The 21,858-nt window shown below is 35.3% G+C and overlaps 1 protein-coding gene across 4 annotated transcripts in view; it reads right to left on the minus strand.

Annotated features, from left to right (window-relative positions):
- The window catches only part of Cfap69 (cilia and flagella associated protein 69), a 59,997-nt gene that overhangs the window by 19,302 nt on the left and 18,837 nt on the right, over window positions 1-21,858 (minus strand). For all 4 annotated transcript variants that reach the window (XM_063243100.1, XM_023567311.2, XM_063243103.1 and 1 more), the window contains 9 exons: window positions 19,920-20,069; window positions 19,638-19,815; window positions 14,314-14,437; window positions 12,521-12,569; window positions 12,314-12,435; window positions 9,201-9,417; window positions 6,270-6,434; window positions 3,365-3,483; window positions 1,039-1,157 (listed from right to left, as the gene is read on the minus strand). In XM_063243100.1, coding sequence (XP_063099170.1) covers window positions 1,039-1,157; window positions 3,365-3,483; window positions 6,270-6,434; window positions 9,201-9,417; window positions 12,314-12,435; window positions 12,521-12,569; window positions 14,314-14,437; window positions 19,638-19,815; window positions 19,920-20,069 — 1,243 coding nt within the window. The remainder of the gene's footprint in view (window positions 1-1,038; window positions 1,158-3,364; window positions 3,484-6,269; window positions 6,435-9,200; window positions 9,418-12,313; window positions 12,436-12,520; window positions 12,570-14,313; window positions 14,438-19,637; window positions 19,816-19,919; window positions 20,070-21,858) is intronic.

A 21,858-nucleotide genomic window follows, 5' to 3' on the forward strand; every position in this document is an offset into this window, starting at 1 on the left:
TGGCTTTAGGTTTTACTTCCTCTGGGGTGACCAGACATGTAGCTGCTTGGTCTGTGTGGGTATTTCTCCATGAGAGTAACAGCTGAATCAGTAGACTTAATAAACCACTTGGCCTAATGTGGGTGGACCTTAATCAGTTGAAGACTTGAAGAGAATAAAGGAAGTGGGACTCCTCTGCCTGATGGCTGAGCTAGAAGATAAGCCTTTAGGCTCCTACTGAAAAGCCGTCTCCTTTTGTGTGTAAAGCCCACTTCTCAGGCCATCAGTTGTGCTGATCTTCAGACCTTCAATCATAGGCTGGAAGAATACCATCAGCCCTCCTAGGCTCCCGCTTTCAGACTAATTTTCCAGGTTGGAACTTTTCAGCCCTCATAATTATGAGCCAATAATTATTATTATTTCTTATAATAAGTCTTTTTATAAATACAACCCTTATAGATTCTTTTTCTCTGGAGATCTTTGGCAATATCTAAATGAAAAGGATCAAGAAAAACTTAAGATGATCTTGATAAAGAAAGAAAAAGCTTAGGAGCTGGGGATTTAGCTCAGTGGCATAAGCACCTGCCTGGCAAGGGTGAGGTGAATTCGATCCTTGGTACCAAAAAAAAAAAAAAAAAAAAAAAAGCTGGAGGATTATCAGATCTCTAGACTTATTCAAAAGATATGACTACCAAAACAGCTCAGTATTACGAAGAACAGACAAGTGACCAGTAGAACAGAACACAGATCCTAGAGGCAGCGCCAAAGTGTAACACTGTAAGAGGGACAATTGTAGATTGTGTTTTTCCTGCACTAAGTTAAAGTTTAAATCACAAAAACAAAGATTTAAATTTAGATATGAGAATGATTTATATTTAAATGATACACAGTGTTATTTTGCAGAGGGCACTGGCTTCAGTTTTGGACTATCTTAAGGAAAATGGCACAGGGAAGGTGATCTCTGTGGTATGGTTTGGGTGAAGAAAATTGATATCTATAGTTGTCCAGTTAATGTTCTCATATGTGATTTTTAACTAACTTGGTTACAGTAATACCTACCAAATGCTGTCCAATGTACTAAAAAGAAGTACACTATAGCCTAAGCCACTCTGTAACTTCTTGGGGTCTGTTTTCATTACATGAAGAATTATATCTACTCCTTCAGTTCCAAAAATTTCCTGTAGAAGAAATTTATTTGAAATTATTTTTTGACATAAATATATAATCCTTTATCTTCCCCATTTCATTCCCTAAAACTATGTATCTTTCTGCCAGAAAAATATTATTAGTAACACTGTTAGGGAAATAATATTTTTAATACAATTTAAAAATTATACCTATTGGTTCTCAGGAATTCATAACAAATTATTATAAAAAGCTTATCATTTTAAGAAGTGTAGTATACTTACCTCAATCAACTTGCCAACTTTAAAATTTTTGGTTTTTCTTTTCCTCTATTTAAAAAAGTGGTAATACTTGCCCTGTAATTTTCTTTTATGTTACAATAAATGCAGTCTAAAGTCAGACCAGATGAATACTAGGTGGTGGTAATTATCATAGAAGATTTCATGGTACTTTTTATAATACTCTCCAGAGAGAAATAAGATAGAAATGATAGTTGATCTTTTAATAACATATGCAAAATTATTAACATTTCCTATCTTTTCCTTACTGGTTGTTTCTTTTTATTGTCTTGGTCTGTTCTAGTTCTCATCAGCCAGATTATGATGATATTTCCAGAAGAGCTCAGACACAGGCAAGTAGACTACAAGAAACTACATCAAGGTTTAGAGCTAAACCTACATTTACTCTTCCTTGCCTCTTCTTAAGATCTATCTATCTAAGCCTTCATAATTTTATATTATCATCTTTCCAATTCCATATTTATTTTTAAATTTTTATTTATATTTTTGGTACTGGGGATTGAACTCATGACCTCACACTTGCCAGGAAGGTGCTTGAGCCCCTGAGCTAAATCCCCAGCCCCTACCTTTCTTTATTTAAATTATAAATTTTGAGACACAGCTTACTATGGAGCTAAAAAAGATTAAGGGAATTAAGCTCTTGTTATAAATTTTACTTTTAGGTGTGAACCTAACTGAAACTCCCAAACAACATTCATAATAGTATTGTCCACTTTGGAAAACTGGCAGTTTTTCATGATGATAAATATACACCTCATTTATGTCTGTCAATTCTAACTCCAGGTTTCCACTCAGGAAAAATGAAAGCATTATATCCACAAGGAAGTCTGGTCCAAAAGCTTTCAAGGAAACTTTATTCAAGGGCCAGGGATATAGCCTAGCAGGCACAAGCGCCTGTCTGGCAAGTGCAAGGTCCTGATTTCAATTCATAGTACCAAAATAAACAAATAAATAAAATTTAAAAATCATAATTATACCAAAGGAAAACAACTCAAGTGCTTATAATTTGTAAGATGAATAAATAGATTTTGTTCTATGAGTCACAAAAAGGAATTACTTAATGATTGAGATCTATCTAGCTGTCTGAGAATCAAAAAAATGTGTACATACGCACTAAATGAAAAGGTATGATTTTTGTTTTCCTCTTTTGGGGGACCCTAGAGGATACTGTATTATCACAGAAAACTCATTATGCTGCCGGCCCTGGGAGAAGAAATTAGAAATGCATGTGCAGCAGCTCAATGTCCAAGGCTTTCCAGGCAGCAGCTCATCATACTAACAAATGTGTGGAAGATAAAGGCAACAGTGTGAGCACCTCTCATAACTGTAGAGGCCAAAGGTCATTTGTATTAATTTCATGATGTCTCAATAAATTTAATATTAAAATATTTATACAACTTTCTCTTTTCCTGAGGTGTGTATGTATTTTTGGATGGAATATCTATATTATATCTATATTGATATATGTATGTTTCAGAACTATTATTATTTCTCTCTGGATAACAGAAAGCAGATGCAAAAGTATTGTGTGATTTCATTTATGTAAAGTTAAAGATTAGGCAAAATCAATCTATAGGGATAGAAATTTGAATCACGGCCAGCTGGAAGTGTTGAGTGGCTGGTAAGGGGATAAAGAAATCTTACAGGGAGATGGGGATATCATGTTTGAATTAGAGTACTGGTTCATTAAAACCTACCGAGATATATAAGATCTATGCACTTTACTGTAACTATACTCTAATTATAAAAAAGAATATTAAACTTTCACAAGGTTAAAAAATGACATTATAGAGCTGGGGGTTTAGCTCAGTGGCGTAAGCGCCTGCCTTGCAAGCAGGCAGTCGTGAGTTCGATCCCTGGTAACGATAAAAACAAAAAAGACCAAAAAAAAAAAAAAAAGACATAATAGTTTCAGTTGATTGGGAGATCTGAAAAAAATTTTGATTTATAGGCAAACATACCTTCCTTTCAATGTGATGTTCACAAAGACCAGATACGATAAGTAATATATCAGACTGGATTTCTAAAACAATGGCCTCTTCTTTTTCATTAGGATGGCTTATAATATTTTTAAAGATTCCTGGTATAAAAATTTAAAGAATGTAACGTTATTGGACACTGCTTTTTAAAATTTGAATTAGTTTTATTTTGGAAATACTTCCAAAAAACCTCTTCACCTAGAGAAACTATTATATAAGGGGCTATTTTCGGTGCATAGTAATGCAGAAGTAATTGTAGACAGGGTGATAAATGGATTCCTCAAGCTTGCAATAAAATCAATCACAGAAGTTTTTAAAACGTGTATATAGCCCCACATATGCAGACAGGCTCAGTACAATCATTAGTCCCACATATATAGAAATTCTAATACAGAATTAATGTAGTGTCATGAAAAGATTCCCTAACAGCTAAGAGTGGTGGCGTTTATCTGTAATGCCAGCTACTTGGGAGGCCGAGGCAGGAGGACTGCAAGTTTGAGACCAGTGCTTCCTAGGTTCAATTCCTAGTACTGACCTTTGAAAATAATGATCAAATTTCTGACTGTAGCTTGCCTTGTCTGTCCCTCTCTTCATTTTAACAAAAGTGGAAGACTTCTCTCAGCCTGTTTCTACCTCTTATTTCTCTCTGCTTTTTCTCATATCTAGAGAGTCCCATGTCCTTCAAAACTCTTCCCTTCTAATCAACACTGAAAAAGATGTAAAAACAGCACTATTGCTGATGAAATGACATTCACAATGAAATCTAGCCTCAAAACATGAATTTCTTTAAGTTCTAAATGTTGAACAAAATATTTTTTCCTCTGTTAGAGTGATCACTGATTTTAGGAGGAAGGCATGAAGGTATGTTCCCATGGAAACCACAGGCTAGATCCACACCCTGCCTTGAAGAACTACTCTTGCCCCTGATGAAATATGGGTGGGGACCAGGCCTTAGGGAGGAATTTGCTGACGGGCCAGGGCATGCAGATAGAGGGTCTGCTTTCCTTCAGCAGGAACAAGGCCAAGAGTTCTGAGACCAGCTGTCCCTGGGCCTCCTCCTCTTTTTCTAGGTTATCTCATTCCAGGTACAGGCTTGAAATTTCCTTGAAGTTGGTAACACATAAAACATTCATACTGGATTATTTCTTCATATTCAGGTACCCTTTAATTCTTTGCCTTTTCCTCTCCTTATTCTACTCCAAATCATTCTATTTCTTCCAGATTCTTCATCTGAAAACACAGCTTTGGATAGATAGCCTGACTAATCAAAACTTAGGTAACATTCGCTTTCTTCCCTGATACACATATTTTCCTGTTATCACAGGACACAAGGTTCCTAGTGTCCTGATGATAGACACTGATCCCAGTGTCTATGCAAAAATTATATTTACATAGAAATTGCATTTACAACTTATAACATAATTACTATTGGGTATGTCAGTACTGTACTCTATAGCCCTGTTAGATGAAAAAAGATAAGCTCCCTGCTGCTGAGAACTCACATGATAAAGATCAGCTTCTTACTAGTTAAGAGAAAAAGGCAGACATTTTTGCCTACTCCCTTTACAATACACTTTCATTTCTCTTACAATCCGTATAATTGGAGGGCTCTGTCCCTTTCTATGAGTCTCTAGAAAAGGTAAAAGATGTCGTTGAGTCGGCATCTGTAACTAACTGATACCTAGCACTGCTTTAGCTGGGATCACGACTGCCTACAAGGGCTGCTATGTTGAAGGCTTTGATGCTATTGGGAGGTGGGCCCTAGGAGAAGGAAACAAGGGTCCCAGGGGGCCTGATTCCTCCCTCTTCCCTCTCTTCCTTACTCTTGGCCACCATGTGGTGGCAACTTCCTCTGTCAGTGCTCCCACCATGATGCACTACCTTATCACAGGACCAAAAGTGAAAGGCTGACTGACCGTGGACTGACACTTCTGAAACTGAGCCAAAATAAACCTTTATTCCTAGTAAGTCCATTTCTTTCAGAAATCATTTGTCATGGTAATGAAACGTGAAGTGAGCAGAGCAGAGCCGCTCCTCTGTGTTTTTGTATGATTGGTTTCAGAAGCCCCTTGGTTACCAAACTCATGAAAGTCCACTGCCTTGTGTATATTTGTGTACAAACCATACATATCTTCCTATGTACTTTAATTTCTATATTACTTACAATACCTAACACAATGATAATGTTAGGAAGTAATGACAAGAAAGTAAGTCTGAACAATCCCAGTTCAGACATAGCATTTATTTCTCGGCTATTTTTGATGTGCAGCTGCTTGAAATCCTGCACACAGAATCCAAAAATATGGAGGGCCAATGTATAAGATTTATATGAAGCAGTCACTGACTATGTATGACTGACACAACTCTTACTTTTCAGAGTAAGAAAGGGCAGGGCTGCAGAGTCATTTTACATACCAAAAGGTAATGGTTTTTGTTTAGGCATCTTACATTTTACACAGAGCTCATTGTATACCGTCCAAGGGACAAGGGGACTTACCATAATCAGTTGTAAACTTATACACTGAGTGTCAGTGATCTAGCACATCAAATGCACTGGAAAAGACAATGTGGTCCTCTTTTAAAATAGTTCCGAGATCTTGACCGAAAGTAGTGATCATATTATTAGAGGAATGAAATATAACAGTGCACTAAAAAGGTGATCATAAATCAAATGGTGTTTGAATTGAAGAAACCAACGTTTAAAGGAATAATGACGGTGAGGTTACATTAAGAAGAAAAAGTACATGCAAGTTACAGTATGAATGAAGATCAGGAAAATATCCACGAGTTTATCAGCCATAAAGACAAAATAAATAGGAAAATATTTCAAACAAAATCTCTAACATACAACTATTCTTTCACCAGTAACTGCCATGCTAGATTTTACCTATCAGTTGCTGCACTGTTCCCTTTTCACAAAGATCTGCGTTCACTGTCTCGTTTTCAAGGTAGACCATGGCTCTCAGCAGCCTTAATGCATAGCGCATCTGTGCGAACTTGTTGCCACGGCCACCCGTCCCATGGAAACTGTTACCATGACTAAAGAAAGGATCTGCGGGGAAACATTAAGGATTTACTTTACACAAAAGACTTTATAATATAAAACAAATGTAAACATAAACAAGGTGTCAGACATAAGTTTAAACAGATGTTAAAATTTTGCCGAATTTCTTCACTGTCTGGAGAAAAATACCCTTCCCCCCTTCTATTCTCAGAATGAAATGCGTGCTTTTAACTTCTTACTCAAAAATATATTTTTTGCAGGTTTTGTAACTTTCAAATATGCAGTATTATGTTTGTAAATTATTCTCATCATTCATATGTAGACCTAGATCAGTCATTTTAATTGTTTTCAGTATTCTTTGCATAAATGAATCACTGTTTATCTACTTACTAGTATAAACTGCCAGGAGAAACATTCTGGTTCACATTTCTTCACACTGAGAAGCTTTTCCGAGTGACCCTAACACCACTACCCTCATTGAAGATGAGCAAATTGCCAAGGTGCTTCCCAAGGTTTAACATGGGATTGATTTTTTTCCACATCTACTAAGTGTGAAATAGTAGTTTGTTTTTATATTGATTTGCATGTCAAGTGGCGAGTGATTCTATGGTTACTAATTGGATTGAGGGTTTTGAGTGTTTTTGAAAAATTCAAGATTTTTCCTGTGACACATTGATCTCCATTTTTGTATGATTCTTTAATGAAATATCTCTTTATACATTAGGAGCTTTTTATGAATTTAGATTTTAACTCTTGACCAGTCACAAGGGTAGTACATATCTTATCTCAAATTATAGGCTGATATTTTATTTAGATTTTGTCATACAACCATTTTGAAGTTTTACAATTGGCAAATATGTCAGATTTTCCCTGTACAGCTTAAACTTATTAAGTGTTTCTTAAAGAAATCTTTTCCAATACTGAGCATCTATAAAATATCTATAAAAAGATATTTTCCCATGTTTTCTTTTAAAAGTTTTACACTTTAAATTCTCATTTTAAATCTTTAATTCATTTTCTTCTTTTTAACCAAGTGGAAGGATCTAATTTTCACCTTTTTACACTGGGGGCAACTATTCAGTGTTCTTCACTTATGGGTTGGCAAAATCATCTCTGAAAATGAAATGTCAGTGTTCTATAGATTCCCATCTACTGATTTACTGCTGGCCCAGGTCTATGGATATATGAAAAATTATTTACTATAGCTTGGCAAAAAAGCAAGACAAATTTCCCTTCTGTAAGTTTTCTTTAAAACTTTAAGAGGTAGCTTTATGTTTAAAATTTAGAAGTTTCAAATACAGTACTGTCCTGAGTATTGTGTGGGCTTAATGTGGGGGCTTTCGAACCTGAGTTAAAGCTTCGCTTTGCTACTTACACTGTGGCCAAGAAGTTATTTAACTTCAAAGAACAAGTTCCACCCATAAACACACCCACCATAATAGTACGTATGTCTCCAGATTTTTCAGAGGACTAAATGAATTAGTAATACTTGTAAAGTGTTCAAGACCTAGCATATAGTAGATACTAAACAATTGTTAGCTGTTTGTACACTCTGAATAGGCAGTATTTTTACTTTTGTTTTGCAGCCTTCTGTAAACATAAATGATGTAAATGTAGACAACTAACTTTTATTTAGTGAAAAGTAACAAGATTAAATTTAGTAACTCTGTATATTAGAAATTAGACAATAAAATGGCTAAAAATTTTTATCTGCTTCAGGGACAAATTATACTGTTTTAAAATTTTTATTGGTGCATGTTTGTAGTGCATAATGTTTACAATTTTGGGGGAAGTTGGTCCATACATGGATCTTAATTGTTTTGAATCCTCTTTCCCTTCTCTCTTCCCCCTCCAGGTGTCCCTTGATCCCCTTCCTTACTTTGGATGAGTGCAATAAACAATAAAGAATAGCCTTTTTTGAGAGGGTTCTATGTTTCCCAGGCTGGCTTCAGATTCATGAGTTCAACTGATCTTGGTTCAGCCAGCCAAGTAGCAAGAAGTATACACATACAAATCACTGCACTTGGCTATTCTTGGTCTTATGCATACATGTGGTACGAAGTTATTTAAGAGCAAAACTAATAGTTCTGGGTGTGGTGGCACCCACCTGTAATCACAGCACTCAGGAGGCTGAGGCAAGGGGATCACTGAGAGTTCAAGCTCAGCCTGGGCAACATACTGAGACTTTATCTCAAAAAAAAAGAAAGAAAGCCGGGATTTACCTCAGCAGCATAAGTGCCTGCCTTGTAAGCATGAGGTCAAGAGTTCGATCCCTGGTACCAAAAATATTTTTTTTTTAAAAAGGAAAGAAATAGTATTTTTCTGATAAATTTTTAAATATATGAAAATATGTATTTCCTCTCCCAAAATTGAAATAATATACTAAAACACACTAGTCTCTGCTAACTTGGTAAGATTATATATGGAGTTACTATGTCTGGCTAGAAATCTAAATTTTAACCTCCATGAAGGTAAGAATTTTTATTTTAAATATAAATGTATTTTCAGCAGCTAAAATAGTATGTGGCAGCTAGTGGACAGTCAGGAAACGTTTGTTGAGTAAATAGACTAAGACATGGCCAGGATTCATTTCCTTCTAAATACAATTCTTGCAGAGGAGTTTGCATGCATGATTTAGGCATTTATCAATTATTGTTACAACATTTACTAACATCTGACTTTGAAATCTCAGTGGGTTGTTTTAATATTAAAAGGACAGAGTTACGTATTTTTTATTTCTTGTCCCTGTAGCTTTATACACATTGAGAAATCAAGAAATAGGCAAGATTCAGCTTTGGCGAGACGGACACTCACCTTCACTCTCACACCATTCCAGGAACTCCAGGACGCGCGCGTTCCCCTGGCATGACAGGTACTCTTCTATTAACAAGGGAGCCACGGAGGACAAAGTTGCAATCGCATGCAGTTGTAGTTCTTCGTACTGTGCTGCAGACCATTCTATTGCTTTGTGTTTCTCAGGCTTTTTAACATAGGTGAGTAAAGCCAAAACAACTTTGCCATCGATTAATAGCTACAAGAAAGGACGAAAGACACTTTCGTCAGAAGCATAATTAAGTAACTTTATTTAATCTAAGAAAATTAAAGAGGTCAAACTTGGCACATTCAAAACATTTGGTCAATTCAAAACATTCCCTTTCTAAACATCACATATATGGTGGGTATCAAAAAAAACATAGAAAAAACAAACAACAACAAAACAGTAATGGTAGCATAATTATTTTGTCTACCTGGCTTACATAATTTAGCTTCTGCTTAGTATAAAATCATCTGAGTAGAAAGCTTAGAGTAAATAAACCTTTGGCATTTTTTCCCCTCTGTTCTTTCAAAGGAAATGTTGGAGGAACAGGGAGTCAGCCTCAAGGTCATGTGCATGCTGTGCAACACTCTCCCAACATACTCTACCCTGGTCATGAGAGGAAGCGTCTCATAGGCTCACTGTATCCATCTGAAGTAAAGACTGCAGCTAATTTTCAACCACACACAAAATAACTTACATAAGCGTTTCATCAAGTGAAGTCAGTCAGGTTACAAGCTGTGTTTAACTATATGTCTAGTATTTTAAAATTTTCTTGAATGTAGCATTTCAATAAAAAAAGAATGCATTGTTATTATAAAATGACAACACAGGTAATAGAGCTGATTCTGACTGATCATAATTATAATAAAATATGTGCATTATACTTAGTTCTCCATTCATTGGGCATTGTTCTACAGACTTTTCTAAAATAGCAACTATTAATTTGTCTAGATTCTCTAAATAGTCTACTAGTCTCTCACTTTAGTTTAATATGACAAGGACGTAAGATTTAGAGTTGAGAAAAAAGGAGTAACTCCTCATTCCAGCATCACTGTGAGAGGTAAGTGGATAATGGTTATGAAGGGTTCTATGAACCGCAAATGACCATACACGTTCTTTTATTCTTTTAATTTTTTTTTGTCATGGTACTGGGGGTTAAACTTGTGACCTCGTGCTTGCCAGGCAGGTGCTATGCTGTTGAGCTATATCCCCAGCCCCCGTTCTTACCACAGTAATAGACTCATCTGTCTGTGAAATGTTCAGTCAACTAAAATCAGCAAGTATAGGGCAAATTTTATTTATTTCCTTAGATCTGTGACTTTTAGTTATATAATTCTCTACTATAATAATAAACTATACTTTATGGAATGGTTCTCTATTTGGCATTTTAGAAAATACATTTAGGATCTATACATTACATATTTTTGATACTAATAATAAAGTTATAGCTCTAGGCACAATTTCTTTTTCTAGGCCAAATATATATATTTCCCAAAGTGGCCAGACTAAGAGAATGCTGGGCTCTTCAGACCTTCATAAAAATCCCACGATGGTGTGTTATTTTCACGTGGAAGATGAGCTACCTGGAATTCAGAGAAATTTAAAAACCTCTTTGAGGACATATTTCTATAGAAAGCAACAGCACTGGAATTCTGCCCTACAAAAGCCTTACAGCAGTGTACTGCACCACATTTATATTATCAATATTGACACAGATAGAATAAATTTCCCTTTATTTTTATGAAAAGTAAAAGAGTTTTAGGACTAAAAGGAAATTTTAATTAACATGGTGAGTAAGCTAATAGAACTCTAATCATTTTTCTGTCGCTTTAGAGTTTATTCAACCTCCATCGCAACCTCATAAGAGTCCCGTGAGCGAGGCAGATGTGTCCGGACCGCTCCCCTGCAGGGAGACTGAACCTCTGGAAGTGCAGGTTATCTGCTGAGGCCCCACAGAAGCAGGTGCTAAGTGAGAAGTAAAGTCAGTTCCAGTGTTCTTCAAACCTCATTGTGCTGCTATATAGGAAACAAAATACTAAGATAATTAATAAATAATCAAAACATTAAAGGTATTAGGTTTGTGTAAAGAAAAAGTGAGTTCAAGATGCTTGTGGTGACACACATTTGTAATCCCAGGACTTTGGGAGGCTGAGGCAGGAGGATCACAAGTTTGAGCTCCACAAGGGCATTCAGTGACTGAGTTAGAAGTTGTCTCAAAATAAAATAAAAAATAAATAAATGGCTGGAGGCACAGGCTCAGTGTAAAGGCCCTGGGCTTAAACTCCAGTACCAAGAAGAAAAAAGAAAAAACAAGTTCATAAGGGATTGAGATTGGTGACAGAGAGGTTCACAATTTATTTTAGCTTTAAACAGTTTCTTGCCACCATCATCAGAAGCAGACACTTTGGTTGCACTGGCCTGAATGAACTTCTTTCATTTGTTGCTACCTTATTAGGTACTCCAAACAGTCATACATCAGTAAATATTTTAGTTTCTGCTATTTTTCTTTGGCTTATGTAGCTTAAATTGAAATTTATTTTATTGTTTATTAATGGGTAAGAAAGGAAATTTAAAATTTGTTCATTTGTTTTTTGAGACATGGTCTCATTATGTAGTCCATGCTGGCCTTGAATTCACCATACAGCAGCGGCTGGTCTGGAACTCACAGTGACCCACCTGCTTCAGCCTCCTGTGTGCTGGGGTTATAGATGTAAGCCACTATACCTGGTACAAGTTTTTTAAAAAGCTGAAATTCAGGGCTGGGGATTTAGCTCAACGGTATAAGTACCTGCCTGCTCAGTGTGAGGTTGTGAGTTTGATTCCCAGTACCAAAAAACAAACAAACAGAAAAAGGTAAAATTCAAAGTAAGAGGAGTTTGTTATTTTTTATGGTAAAGATATGGGTTGATAGGGCTGGGGATAGAGCTCAGCAGCACAACGCCTGCCTGGCAAGTGCAAGGTCCTAAATTCAATTCCCAGAACCAAAAAACAAAATTATAAAACAATACAAGACAAAGATATGGACTTTTGAATTACTTAGTCATGACTTTGAAAAGGTTATACTATAAAGTAAGATTAACTGTATTTTCTTATTTTGTTTATTCTTTACCTGTACAGTAGGCAAATCTTTACATAAGATCACAATTATATTGAATAGCAATTTCTTCAACTCAAAATCTTCATAGGCGTTAGAAAGCTTCAGACCTTTTACCAAAGGATTTTGACTCTTAACTGTGAAGAAAAAAAGTAAAATAAAATGATATGTAAGACGCATTAGGACAGTTATCAGAAGTTTAAAGTTTTATGTTTTCTTTACCTTCATTAAAAGTTGCAAATAAGATCAGATCTCTGGTAAAGCCACATTCCTAATACAAACACACAAAACATTCAGAAAGGTGAATTATTTAGGATGGAAGTTATGATAATGACACTCAATTTACCTTTCAGTTATCCCTTTATGAAGTTTACGTAGTATAATTCATTTAAATTATAAGTACTAATACTACTAAGAAATGAAAGAAAATAAAAGCACATAGTTAGATAAGAGTTATATTTTACTTAATTTTAAACTTGCTTCTGTAGGTTCTAAGAAGTATTTTACATTATTCTGCAAATATTTTGTAGGATACAGTTTAACATTCAGGAAGAACCCAAAGTATGTTGGCCTGTACAGTTACTTCAGTAGCTCATTATCCATACCTTTACGTGACATAGTATGGGAGAAAAATCCAGTTGTATTCAATAATTTTCTTCCTTAAAAAACCCACCCTTTGCCAAGCCCTCTCATTATATGAAATCTTTGGCTAAGAGATAACAAAATAGTGGCAATGAATATGAAAAGCCCTGAAGAATGACCAAATTTGTAAACATACATCTGACAGATGTATCCTTGATATACGTTAGGAGAAATTAATAAATACAAACACTTTGAGCTTAAGACTTTGTGTTCCTACTGCTTTAGGATTCTACTGCTTTTAATGAAGGGGCTTCCTTGAAATGTGAGCATATTACTGCATAGAGTTGTACTGGTGAAATCGGTTGGCCATTTTCCAGTCGTGAGGACTGACTGGCTGGCCAGGGCTTTCCAGGTAAACGGAGAGCTCTGCCTTCACTGCAGCCTTCAGTAGGATGCAGATTAGGATGCAGATGAGGATGCAGGATGAGGATGCAGGACTGTTTCCATTTGCTCAGCATGAGTTTCTAATGTTGGGACCACTTAATTTTCCTTACCAGGGACTCACACTGACAGCCAGTCCTTGAAGCACAGTTTAGAAAGGACATGGCTGGTGTGTGAGTATTGTTGCAGATCTTTCTATTCTAAGACTGCAATCATTTACTGATTTTTTTCACATTAGAAAGTATACAGAGGCTCAGCTTTCTGCATAGCTGAGCAGCTCCTTGAAGATGAATGTTGTCAGGAACTGTAAACTCTGGACAAGAACAACAACAACAAAACACCTCAAAACAAAATCACCCTGAGCCACCTAATGGCAAAGAGCAAGTAGATACTGAACAGAAGGGAGAACCTTGAAAAATGCAAATGGCATTCTATAAATTCCTATCTACCATTTTTTAAAAAAACGAGAGCATGCACTATTTTGTAGCTTGTAAGGAAACTAAAACTCAAAGTTTTAGTGAGGTCTTACTGGCCTGAAGAATCATACAACAGAGATAACCACAGTCAGTAAAGGGTAAATCTCTTAAAGGGAAGATTTACGGTGGAGAATCCTAATTTCTGAATATAAACACTTATCAAATCCCTGATTGATGCCTAGCCATATAAACACAGCCAGTATATTTGTATCACAAGAAATGATACAGGAATTTTTTTTCAGGAAAGAAAAATGGTACCAAATGCAGACTCAAATCATCAGGACAGGGAAGAAAGAAAAGCCTCACAAGGGGTGGATCTGAGTGTGAATGAGGAGGACTGACATTTTCCACAGGGGTGCAAAGGACTGGCACAGCAAAAGTATAACGGTGACCATCATGACATTACAATGGAACATGGCATTATAAAGATACATAAACATTACAGCGTAACTTCGGACTTCTGGCTCCCATGCCCACCACTTCAATTCAAATTAATGCAGTTTGACTTATACTTACAATCATCGGTGCTTCCCGGTTTTGAGCTATAATTGTAGTAATCACTAATATGTCATTTCTAAGCTGGCGATCATAATGACTAAAACCTCTCATAAAAAGAGTTTTAAATATTTCCTTCAGAGTCCTAGAAAATAAAACCATATTTTAAAAATACTATTGTTATGGACTAAATGTTGTGTCTTTCCAAAATTCATACAGTACCATTAGGAGATGGGACCCATGGAGGTGATTAGGTCATGAGAATGGACCCCTTGCAAATAGGATTAGTATTCTTACAGCAGAGACCCAGAGGGCTCCTTTGCACATCTTCCATGTGAAGAGACAGGAACTCAGCAGTCTGCAGCTGGGAAGAATCCTTTCACTAGAACATCGTACTGTACCATGATCTAAGGTTCTAGTCTCCATAACTGGGAGAAATAAATTTTGCTTATAAACCATCTAGTATGTGCTATTGTTAGTGACTTGAACTGTGTAATACTGGGTCTATCAACAAAATCTTACTTTTTATATTATTCTATTCATTTAAAAGTATTTTTAGTCTTTTCCACATTTCCCAATCTGTCTTTATTTTACTACATATGTACTAGATAAGAACCTACTGACCGGAGCTAGGGATTTAGCTCAGCAGCATAAGCACCTGCCTTGCAAGCAGGCAGTTGTGAGTTCGATCCCCGGGTACCAATAAAAAGGAAAAAGACAAAAAAAAAAAAAAAAAAAAAGAAAAGAAAAGAAAAAAAGAACCTACTGACCCATAAGTCTATACAATGTTGTAAAAGTGACTGTGTTAAAAGCTTTAACTATGTCATGTTAAAACGATTAAAAGGCTTTAGAAAACCATTTAAAATCTTTTTAGTGTTAGGATAAAGTCTTCTTGATAGGGCTTCTTAGGTCTTTGATGTTATGGTTCCTTGAATCCGCACTAACACTGTTAGTCTCATCTCTTAGCAGTCTACTCTATTCTTTTCGCCCTTACTACAATAATTTTTTTTTTTATTTTGCTAAGTTCTGTTTTCATTGATTCCTCCACTTTCCTGTCTAGGATACTCTCCATACAAAATTTTTCCATGTTGTCAATTCCTATTTACTGTTCTGATACCAGACTAAGTTTATCACAAAGTGCTTATTAATTCAAGTCTGGGTCAGGTTGCTGCTAAAGTAGACGTTTGTGACTCTGCCTCTTAGGACTAACTTGCACTTTCTATGCTGACAGTATCCTTGTCTCTATTTAGGAATTTCTGATTCTGGATGAACAGGGACTCAGTGTGAAGCCCCTTCTTTGGGCTTTTAGGTAGCAAACCTTTGCTTCTGCTTTATTTGGAATTGAGAACATGTGAGGATTCACCTGTAATATATCAATGCATGGAGCTTGGGAATGATGCCAGTACAGCAGAGGACAGCAAGAAGAAAAGAGGGACCAAGGGTTGGTATTTGCTGAGTCTTGCATGCAGCAATAGGTAAGGCCAGTGTCACCTTTCACTTTGAAGCTGCCTGAGGATGGCTACTATGTAAACGGCCTACACTGCACATGTAGGATTGGTGTGCTGGACAACTGGAAACAAAAAGGTGTTACTTTACTTTCTTCTAAAGAATAGTCAGAACTTTGGGGTAACTTCTTTCTTTTTTTTTTATTTTATTTTTATTTTTTTAATTTTTTTATTTTTTGGTCTTTTTTTTCTTTTTATCGGTACCGGGAATCGAACTCACTCATGACTGCCTGCTTGCAAGGCAGGCGCTTACGCCGCTGAGCTACATCCCCAGCCCCGGTAACTTCTTTCATAACATTTAGCACACTTTCTTTTAGTTGCCTATTTACTTGTCCTTTTTTTTTTCTAGCATAATGTAAACACCAGGAAAGTAGACGAAGTCCCATCAAGCTGTTGTTCATCTGTTTCCATTGGTTTTAACATGTTGTATCTTACTATATTTTACTATATGCGATAGTAAAAACAAAATTTTTTATAGGCAGAGAGATAATATAGAAACCGTTGTTCGTTTTCTGTTAGCTGGTTCTAAATACCCTGTAATTCTTACATTCTCTTGAATGGCTTCACACTGTCTTGATATGTTTGATGCTATAGTATATGAAGTTATACTCAAATATCTTAAGGAAAGAGACACTATGGTGACTACTATTATGTCAGGTTATCTCGTGGTGAAACACAGTGATGCTTATTCAGTTCCGACCTGTGTTTTTCTGTTGCTATGTCCTCTTTTATCTCAATTTCCCCCTTTTTAAAAAAATAATTTTTCTTATTTTTTTAATTAAGGGAAAACTAAATTAAAAAATAGCAGGATATATTATAGTAATTTTTTTTCCTATTAACCTGATTTGAACCCCTGTAATGCTCTCCCCATCATGTTCTGACTGATTTTACTATATTCTGTTTTGTTTGATAGTATCAAATTTGAGGGTAAAGGCAACCACGTCGAAGGCAATAAGATTTACTATGATGCCCATTATGGTTTGACTATTATTTTCTTTTGAAGTCCTGTAAGGTCTCCAATGTAGGTTTTATTGGTCTTGTTCTATACTGTTTTGTTCAATTCTACTATACCTGATGATATATAGGCAACTCTTTTTAAGATAGCAAGAGGCATAATGGTAACCATTGTTGATCACCTGGTATTCTGTTTTGCATCACGTACTATGTCCATCCTTGTGTTCTGACTCTGTTTTGCTTTGTCACATTTGTTTTTTTTTTTTTTCTCTTTAAAAAAAAGGTTATAAGAACTATGGGAGTAATAAAACCTAAAAAGTGTAATTGTTATTGTAAAAAAGAGAGGAAAAGAAAGTGATCTAAAGGATATAACTTCATGTATATTTAAGTGTGTAGGATAGAAAACCATATTACCGAGTTTTTGTTGGATCACTGAACAGAACTGTCTGCAATCTCACTATATGAATGTCCACTTTGTATGCTTTAATTTTGTAATTTGGACAACTGTTTCTAAGATTACAATATGTATCTTTAACTAGTGATTTCTTTTTGTCTTGAAATTCTGTATTACTTGTACCCTTTTACTGCTTTGTTTTTCTCTCTTTAAACAAAAAAAAAAAAAAAATAAATAAAAAGAAAGTAGACAGCATGGCTGTACTGTTTCCAGTTGTGCCTTTACAGCCTACCACTAAACTTGGCACAGAACAAACAATAATTATTTATGGAATAAATGAATAATAAACTTGTAGCCTTATTTTTTATTGCTAATGTTTTTGCTTTGACACAGATTTTTTTTTTCAGTACTAAAGATTGAAACTAGGGCTTTTCTACTAAGCTATATCCCTAGACTTTTTTTATTTAGAGACAAGGTTTCAGTAAATTGCACGGGTGGAGCTCAAACATGCCATCTTTCTGCCTCAGTTTCCCAGAGTTCTGGAATTACACGCATGTACCACTACGCCTGGTTTAAATGTGTATAATATATTTTGATCATATCCATCTCCCATTACCCTCCCTTTCCACTTCCCTTCCACTTAATCCCTTCCTTTTGTCTGATAATAAGACTTCCTTGTACTTTTATGTCTTTGTTGTTGTTGTTAGTTAGTAATACATACAATATTTGTCTTTCTGAGTCTGCTTTAGTTCATGTAACATGGGAGTTTCCAGATATATTCATTTTCCTGCAAGTGACAAAATTTCATTACCCTTATGGTTGAAATCAATCAATAAATCAGTCTATCATCTATCTGATGTATATGTATATATATATGTATGTGTCACACTTTATTTACTTATTCATCATAGGCACTGAGGTTGGTTCTGTATCTTGGCTATTGGACATACACATGGACATGGGAAGGTGAGTATCACTGAAGTGTGCTGACTTTAGTTCCTTTGAGTATTTAGGAGAGACAGAGCAGAACCAAATGTCAGTTCTCGTTAGTTTTTCAGGAACCTCCATCCTAATTTCCATGGTGGTTGTATTCCTTCCAGTGGTGCAGATGAGTTGCTTTCCTTCTGAATCCTCACCAGCATTTATTGTCTTGGTAACAGCCATTCTGACTTGGGTAAATGTAATCTCAGTGTGGTTTTGTTTGCATAATGGTTAAAGATGTTGAACATTTTTTCATATACTTATTGACAAACTGTATTTTGTCTTTTGAGAAATGTCTGTTCAGTTCATTTCCCCCTTTATTTATTGGGCTATTTTAATTTCTGGTCTTACATTTTTTGAGTTCTTTATATAATGTTCACCTCAGTGACCCAGTCTTATTCACGAAGTGTTTGCTTATGCCTATTTCCTCTATGTTTTCTTTTAGCAGTTTCAATTTTTCAGGTCTTATATCTAGGTCTTTTATCCATTTTAAGTTGATTTTTGTTTAGGATGACAGATAAAGATATAATTTCAATCTTCTACAAGAGCCTAATTCCTCAGCACCATTTGTTAAAGAAGTTGCCTTTTCTCCAAGGTATATTTTTACCTTCTTTGTCCAGAATCAGAGGGCTGTGGTTGCATGAGTTTGTTTCTGTGACCTCTATTCTGTTTCATTTGACTACATTTTTATTTTTTATGCCAGTTCCATATTGTTTTTGATACTACTGTCTTGTAGTGTAATTTTAGATCAGGTATTTTGATGCCTCCAGCCTCGCTCTTTTTCCTTAGGATGGCTTTTATTATTCTGGATTTTTTGTGTTTCCATACAGACTTCGTCATTGTTTTTCTACTTGTATGATGTATCCTGTATGATTACTGGAATTTTGATAGGTATTGCACTGGCTCTGTAGATTGCTTTTGATAACTGGCCATTTTGACAATATGAATTTTTCTAGTCCATAAACATGGGAGGTATTTCTATCTGTTGATGTCTTCTTCAAATTCTGTCTTTAATATTCTGAAATTTTCATTGTAGAGGACTTTTACCTCGTTGGTTAGATTCTTAGTTATTGTATTTTTTGAAGCTATTGTGAATATAATTGTTTCCTGATCTATTTCTCAGCTAGTCCATTATTTGGGTACAGAAAAGCTATTTATTGTTGATTTTATATTCTGTTGTTGCTAATTTTCTTGAAGTATTTGGAAGACAGTAAACCCTTTACAAGTGATTCACTGAATAAATGAAATAGTTCTCCTTAATGTCTAATTTTACTTTATATATATGCAAAGCATAATTAGCCTTAACAGGCCATTTTAAAAGCCTTCCACAAAGAAAAGCATGGCTTCCACTGGAGATCTTTTTACACAATAGCACACATATACAAATGTCCTGAAATACAGCTAGGTTATAAATCAAACAATTAAATAGGCATTCAAAAAAGATGCTCGTTACATCTCTGGCTACTTTTTTAACAGTTAAAAAACATTCCTATCCAGTTGCATATACTTACACCAAACATTCCAAAGTACTAAGCTGCTGTATGATTTCCTCCTTTGGAGACTTTTCCAGTAAGTTCCAAAGTATTTCTGATGAACGAAACAGAAGTTGTCCCGAGGGATCTGGGTCATTGAGGTGAACACAGATTGTGCTGGCTGCTTGTGCTTTCACCATTAAAACACAATTAACTTCTAAAAATAAATTTGAAAAATTATGTTATATAGCCTTAATGTTGTTAAAAGGGAACCAAACTAACTGACAATGAGGTCTTCAAATTTAATAAAGGTATACAAACCAGAAGTTGAGAGATGCTGCAGAACTTTAAGTACCCAAAGTTTCTCAATGAGTTGATTTTCAAGCAAGGTCATTGACTGAACCATTGTTTTTGCCAATCCTCCGACCTCAGCCATTTTAGCCTTGTATGATGAACTAGCTTGCTGGTAACCTAACACAATTAGTAAATCTGTATGGTTATTCCATATAATGATAATTAAAACAAAGGAATGATTAATTTGTTACTTAATGATAACAATAACAAAAATTTCATGAAAAGTGTATAGCATTTAAAAATTAACACAGATTTGGGCAAACTTTTTCTTTTTTATATTAATTTTTTAAATTTTATTTTAAAAAGGAAAAAGAAGTTAGAAAAGAAAAAAAGCAAAAGAGGTAACAACAACAAACCCAAAACAAAAAAAGATAACAATATGCAACATAACAACCATTGTTAAATTTCTTTCATTCTATTTTGAAAATCTATATTGTTATTGTTTTGGGCAAACTTTTTCTTTAAAGGACCAGATAGTATGTATTTTAAATATACAGATTTTAAGGTTTCTGTCTTCTCAACTAGAGTGTTGTATCATGTTACTATAGCAAGAAGACAGCCATAAACAATATCAAAGTCAAGGGGTACAGTATTACAGCAACATTTTATTTGCAGTGCTGAGGTCCATAGTTTGCTGAGTCCTAGGGTTGCATTTGAACTATTATCTCAAATCTTTGAAGCACATCTCAACTTCTAAAAGAGACAATATTGCTTATTTTTCAATAGATATAATTTTCTGGTAAAAGAAAGTGAGACGATTACAAATGCTGAAAGCTTTCACTATTGAAGACAATGCCTTACTTCTGTGCTTTCAATGGATTACATTACAATTACATGGTTTCAGCAGCCAAGAACAAAAATATAATGTTCCTTTGACAAATGGCCATGCATGAAATGGTATTTTGAGAAGATCGAGTCTTGGAATTTCTCATAAGAACTTCCTTCTGTCTTAAGTTCTGCTGCAGTTGGACAGGTGCCTGGCTGACTACATCTTAGTTAAAAGGATTAAGTAAACACTGGGCAACGTTCGTTCATCTGCGATAAGGCTCTCTTCTCTTTTGATGATCTCACTTCTCTAACTCCCTGACAGCTTGTCTTTTGAGACCAATTACATTCCTTAACTTTGCAATATTTGTTTTCCTTTAATTTTACCACCAATAGATAACAACATTGATATATTCATATATTTTTGCTGATACTTTTAATTTATGCACATAACCTTATGTTCTACAGTAACCTACTAAATTTATAAGCTTTTTCCTAGCTATAAATTATTTCCCAAAATCATTTTCTTTGTGTAATAGTCTACTGTATGGATAGTTGAAAATGTGCTACTTGCTATGTATTTTTTTCTATTGAGTTTGTTTCTATAGCAGGATATGATAACATCAAGCCTCATGGACTTGATTCCTATCTCCAGAGCCATGTCTCCTCCAACTGTTCTAGTGTGGCATTTCTAGCTATGATCCAGATGTCCCCCAGATGCCCATCATTTGAAACTGTGTGACAGAGAAAACACAGTTAATGCTCAGTCTTCAAAGCTTGATCAAATAAAGATTCACCTCCCATCTCTGCACTTCAGCAGTCCTGTGTTAACCTGTGCATCACTAGCTTCCTTTCTTTAAAGGGTGTCTGTTTTCTGCCAAGCTTGTGCTCTTAATTCTATCTTCTCATACTTTTTTTCCCAGAGTTCTGCCCTCTCATTTGCCATTTACTAAACTCTTTTGTCTAAACACTTTGTCAGCACTCCTTTGTCTAAAAACTTTATTTCCTTACCCTATGAACAATAAGACCCAAGCCACCTTTCTTTAACTTAGCTACCAGGTGAGCACTTTTCCATCTTGCTTCTTTACAATTTGACCTTAACATACAAGAGTGTATTCATGAGCTAGCTGTGCTCTCTCAT

Source organism: Cavia porcellus, unplaced genomic scaffold (assembly GCF_034190915.1).
Source record: "Cavia porcellus strain 051 isolate PalLab524CR breed Dunkin Hartley unplaced genomic scaffold, mCavPor4.1 scaffold_2, whole genome shotgun sequence".
Lineage (NCBI taxonomy): Eukaryota > Metazoa > Chordata > Mammalia > Rodentia > Caviidae > Cavia > Cavia porcellus.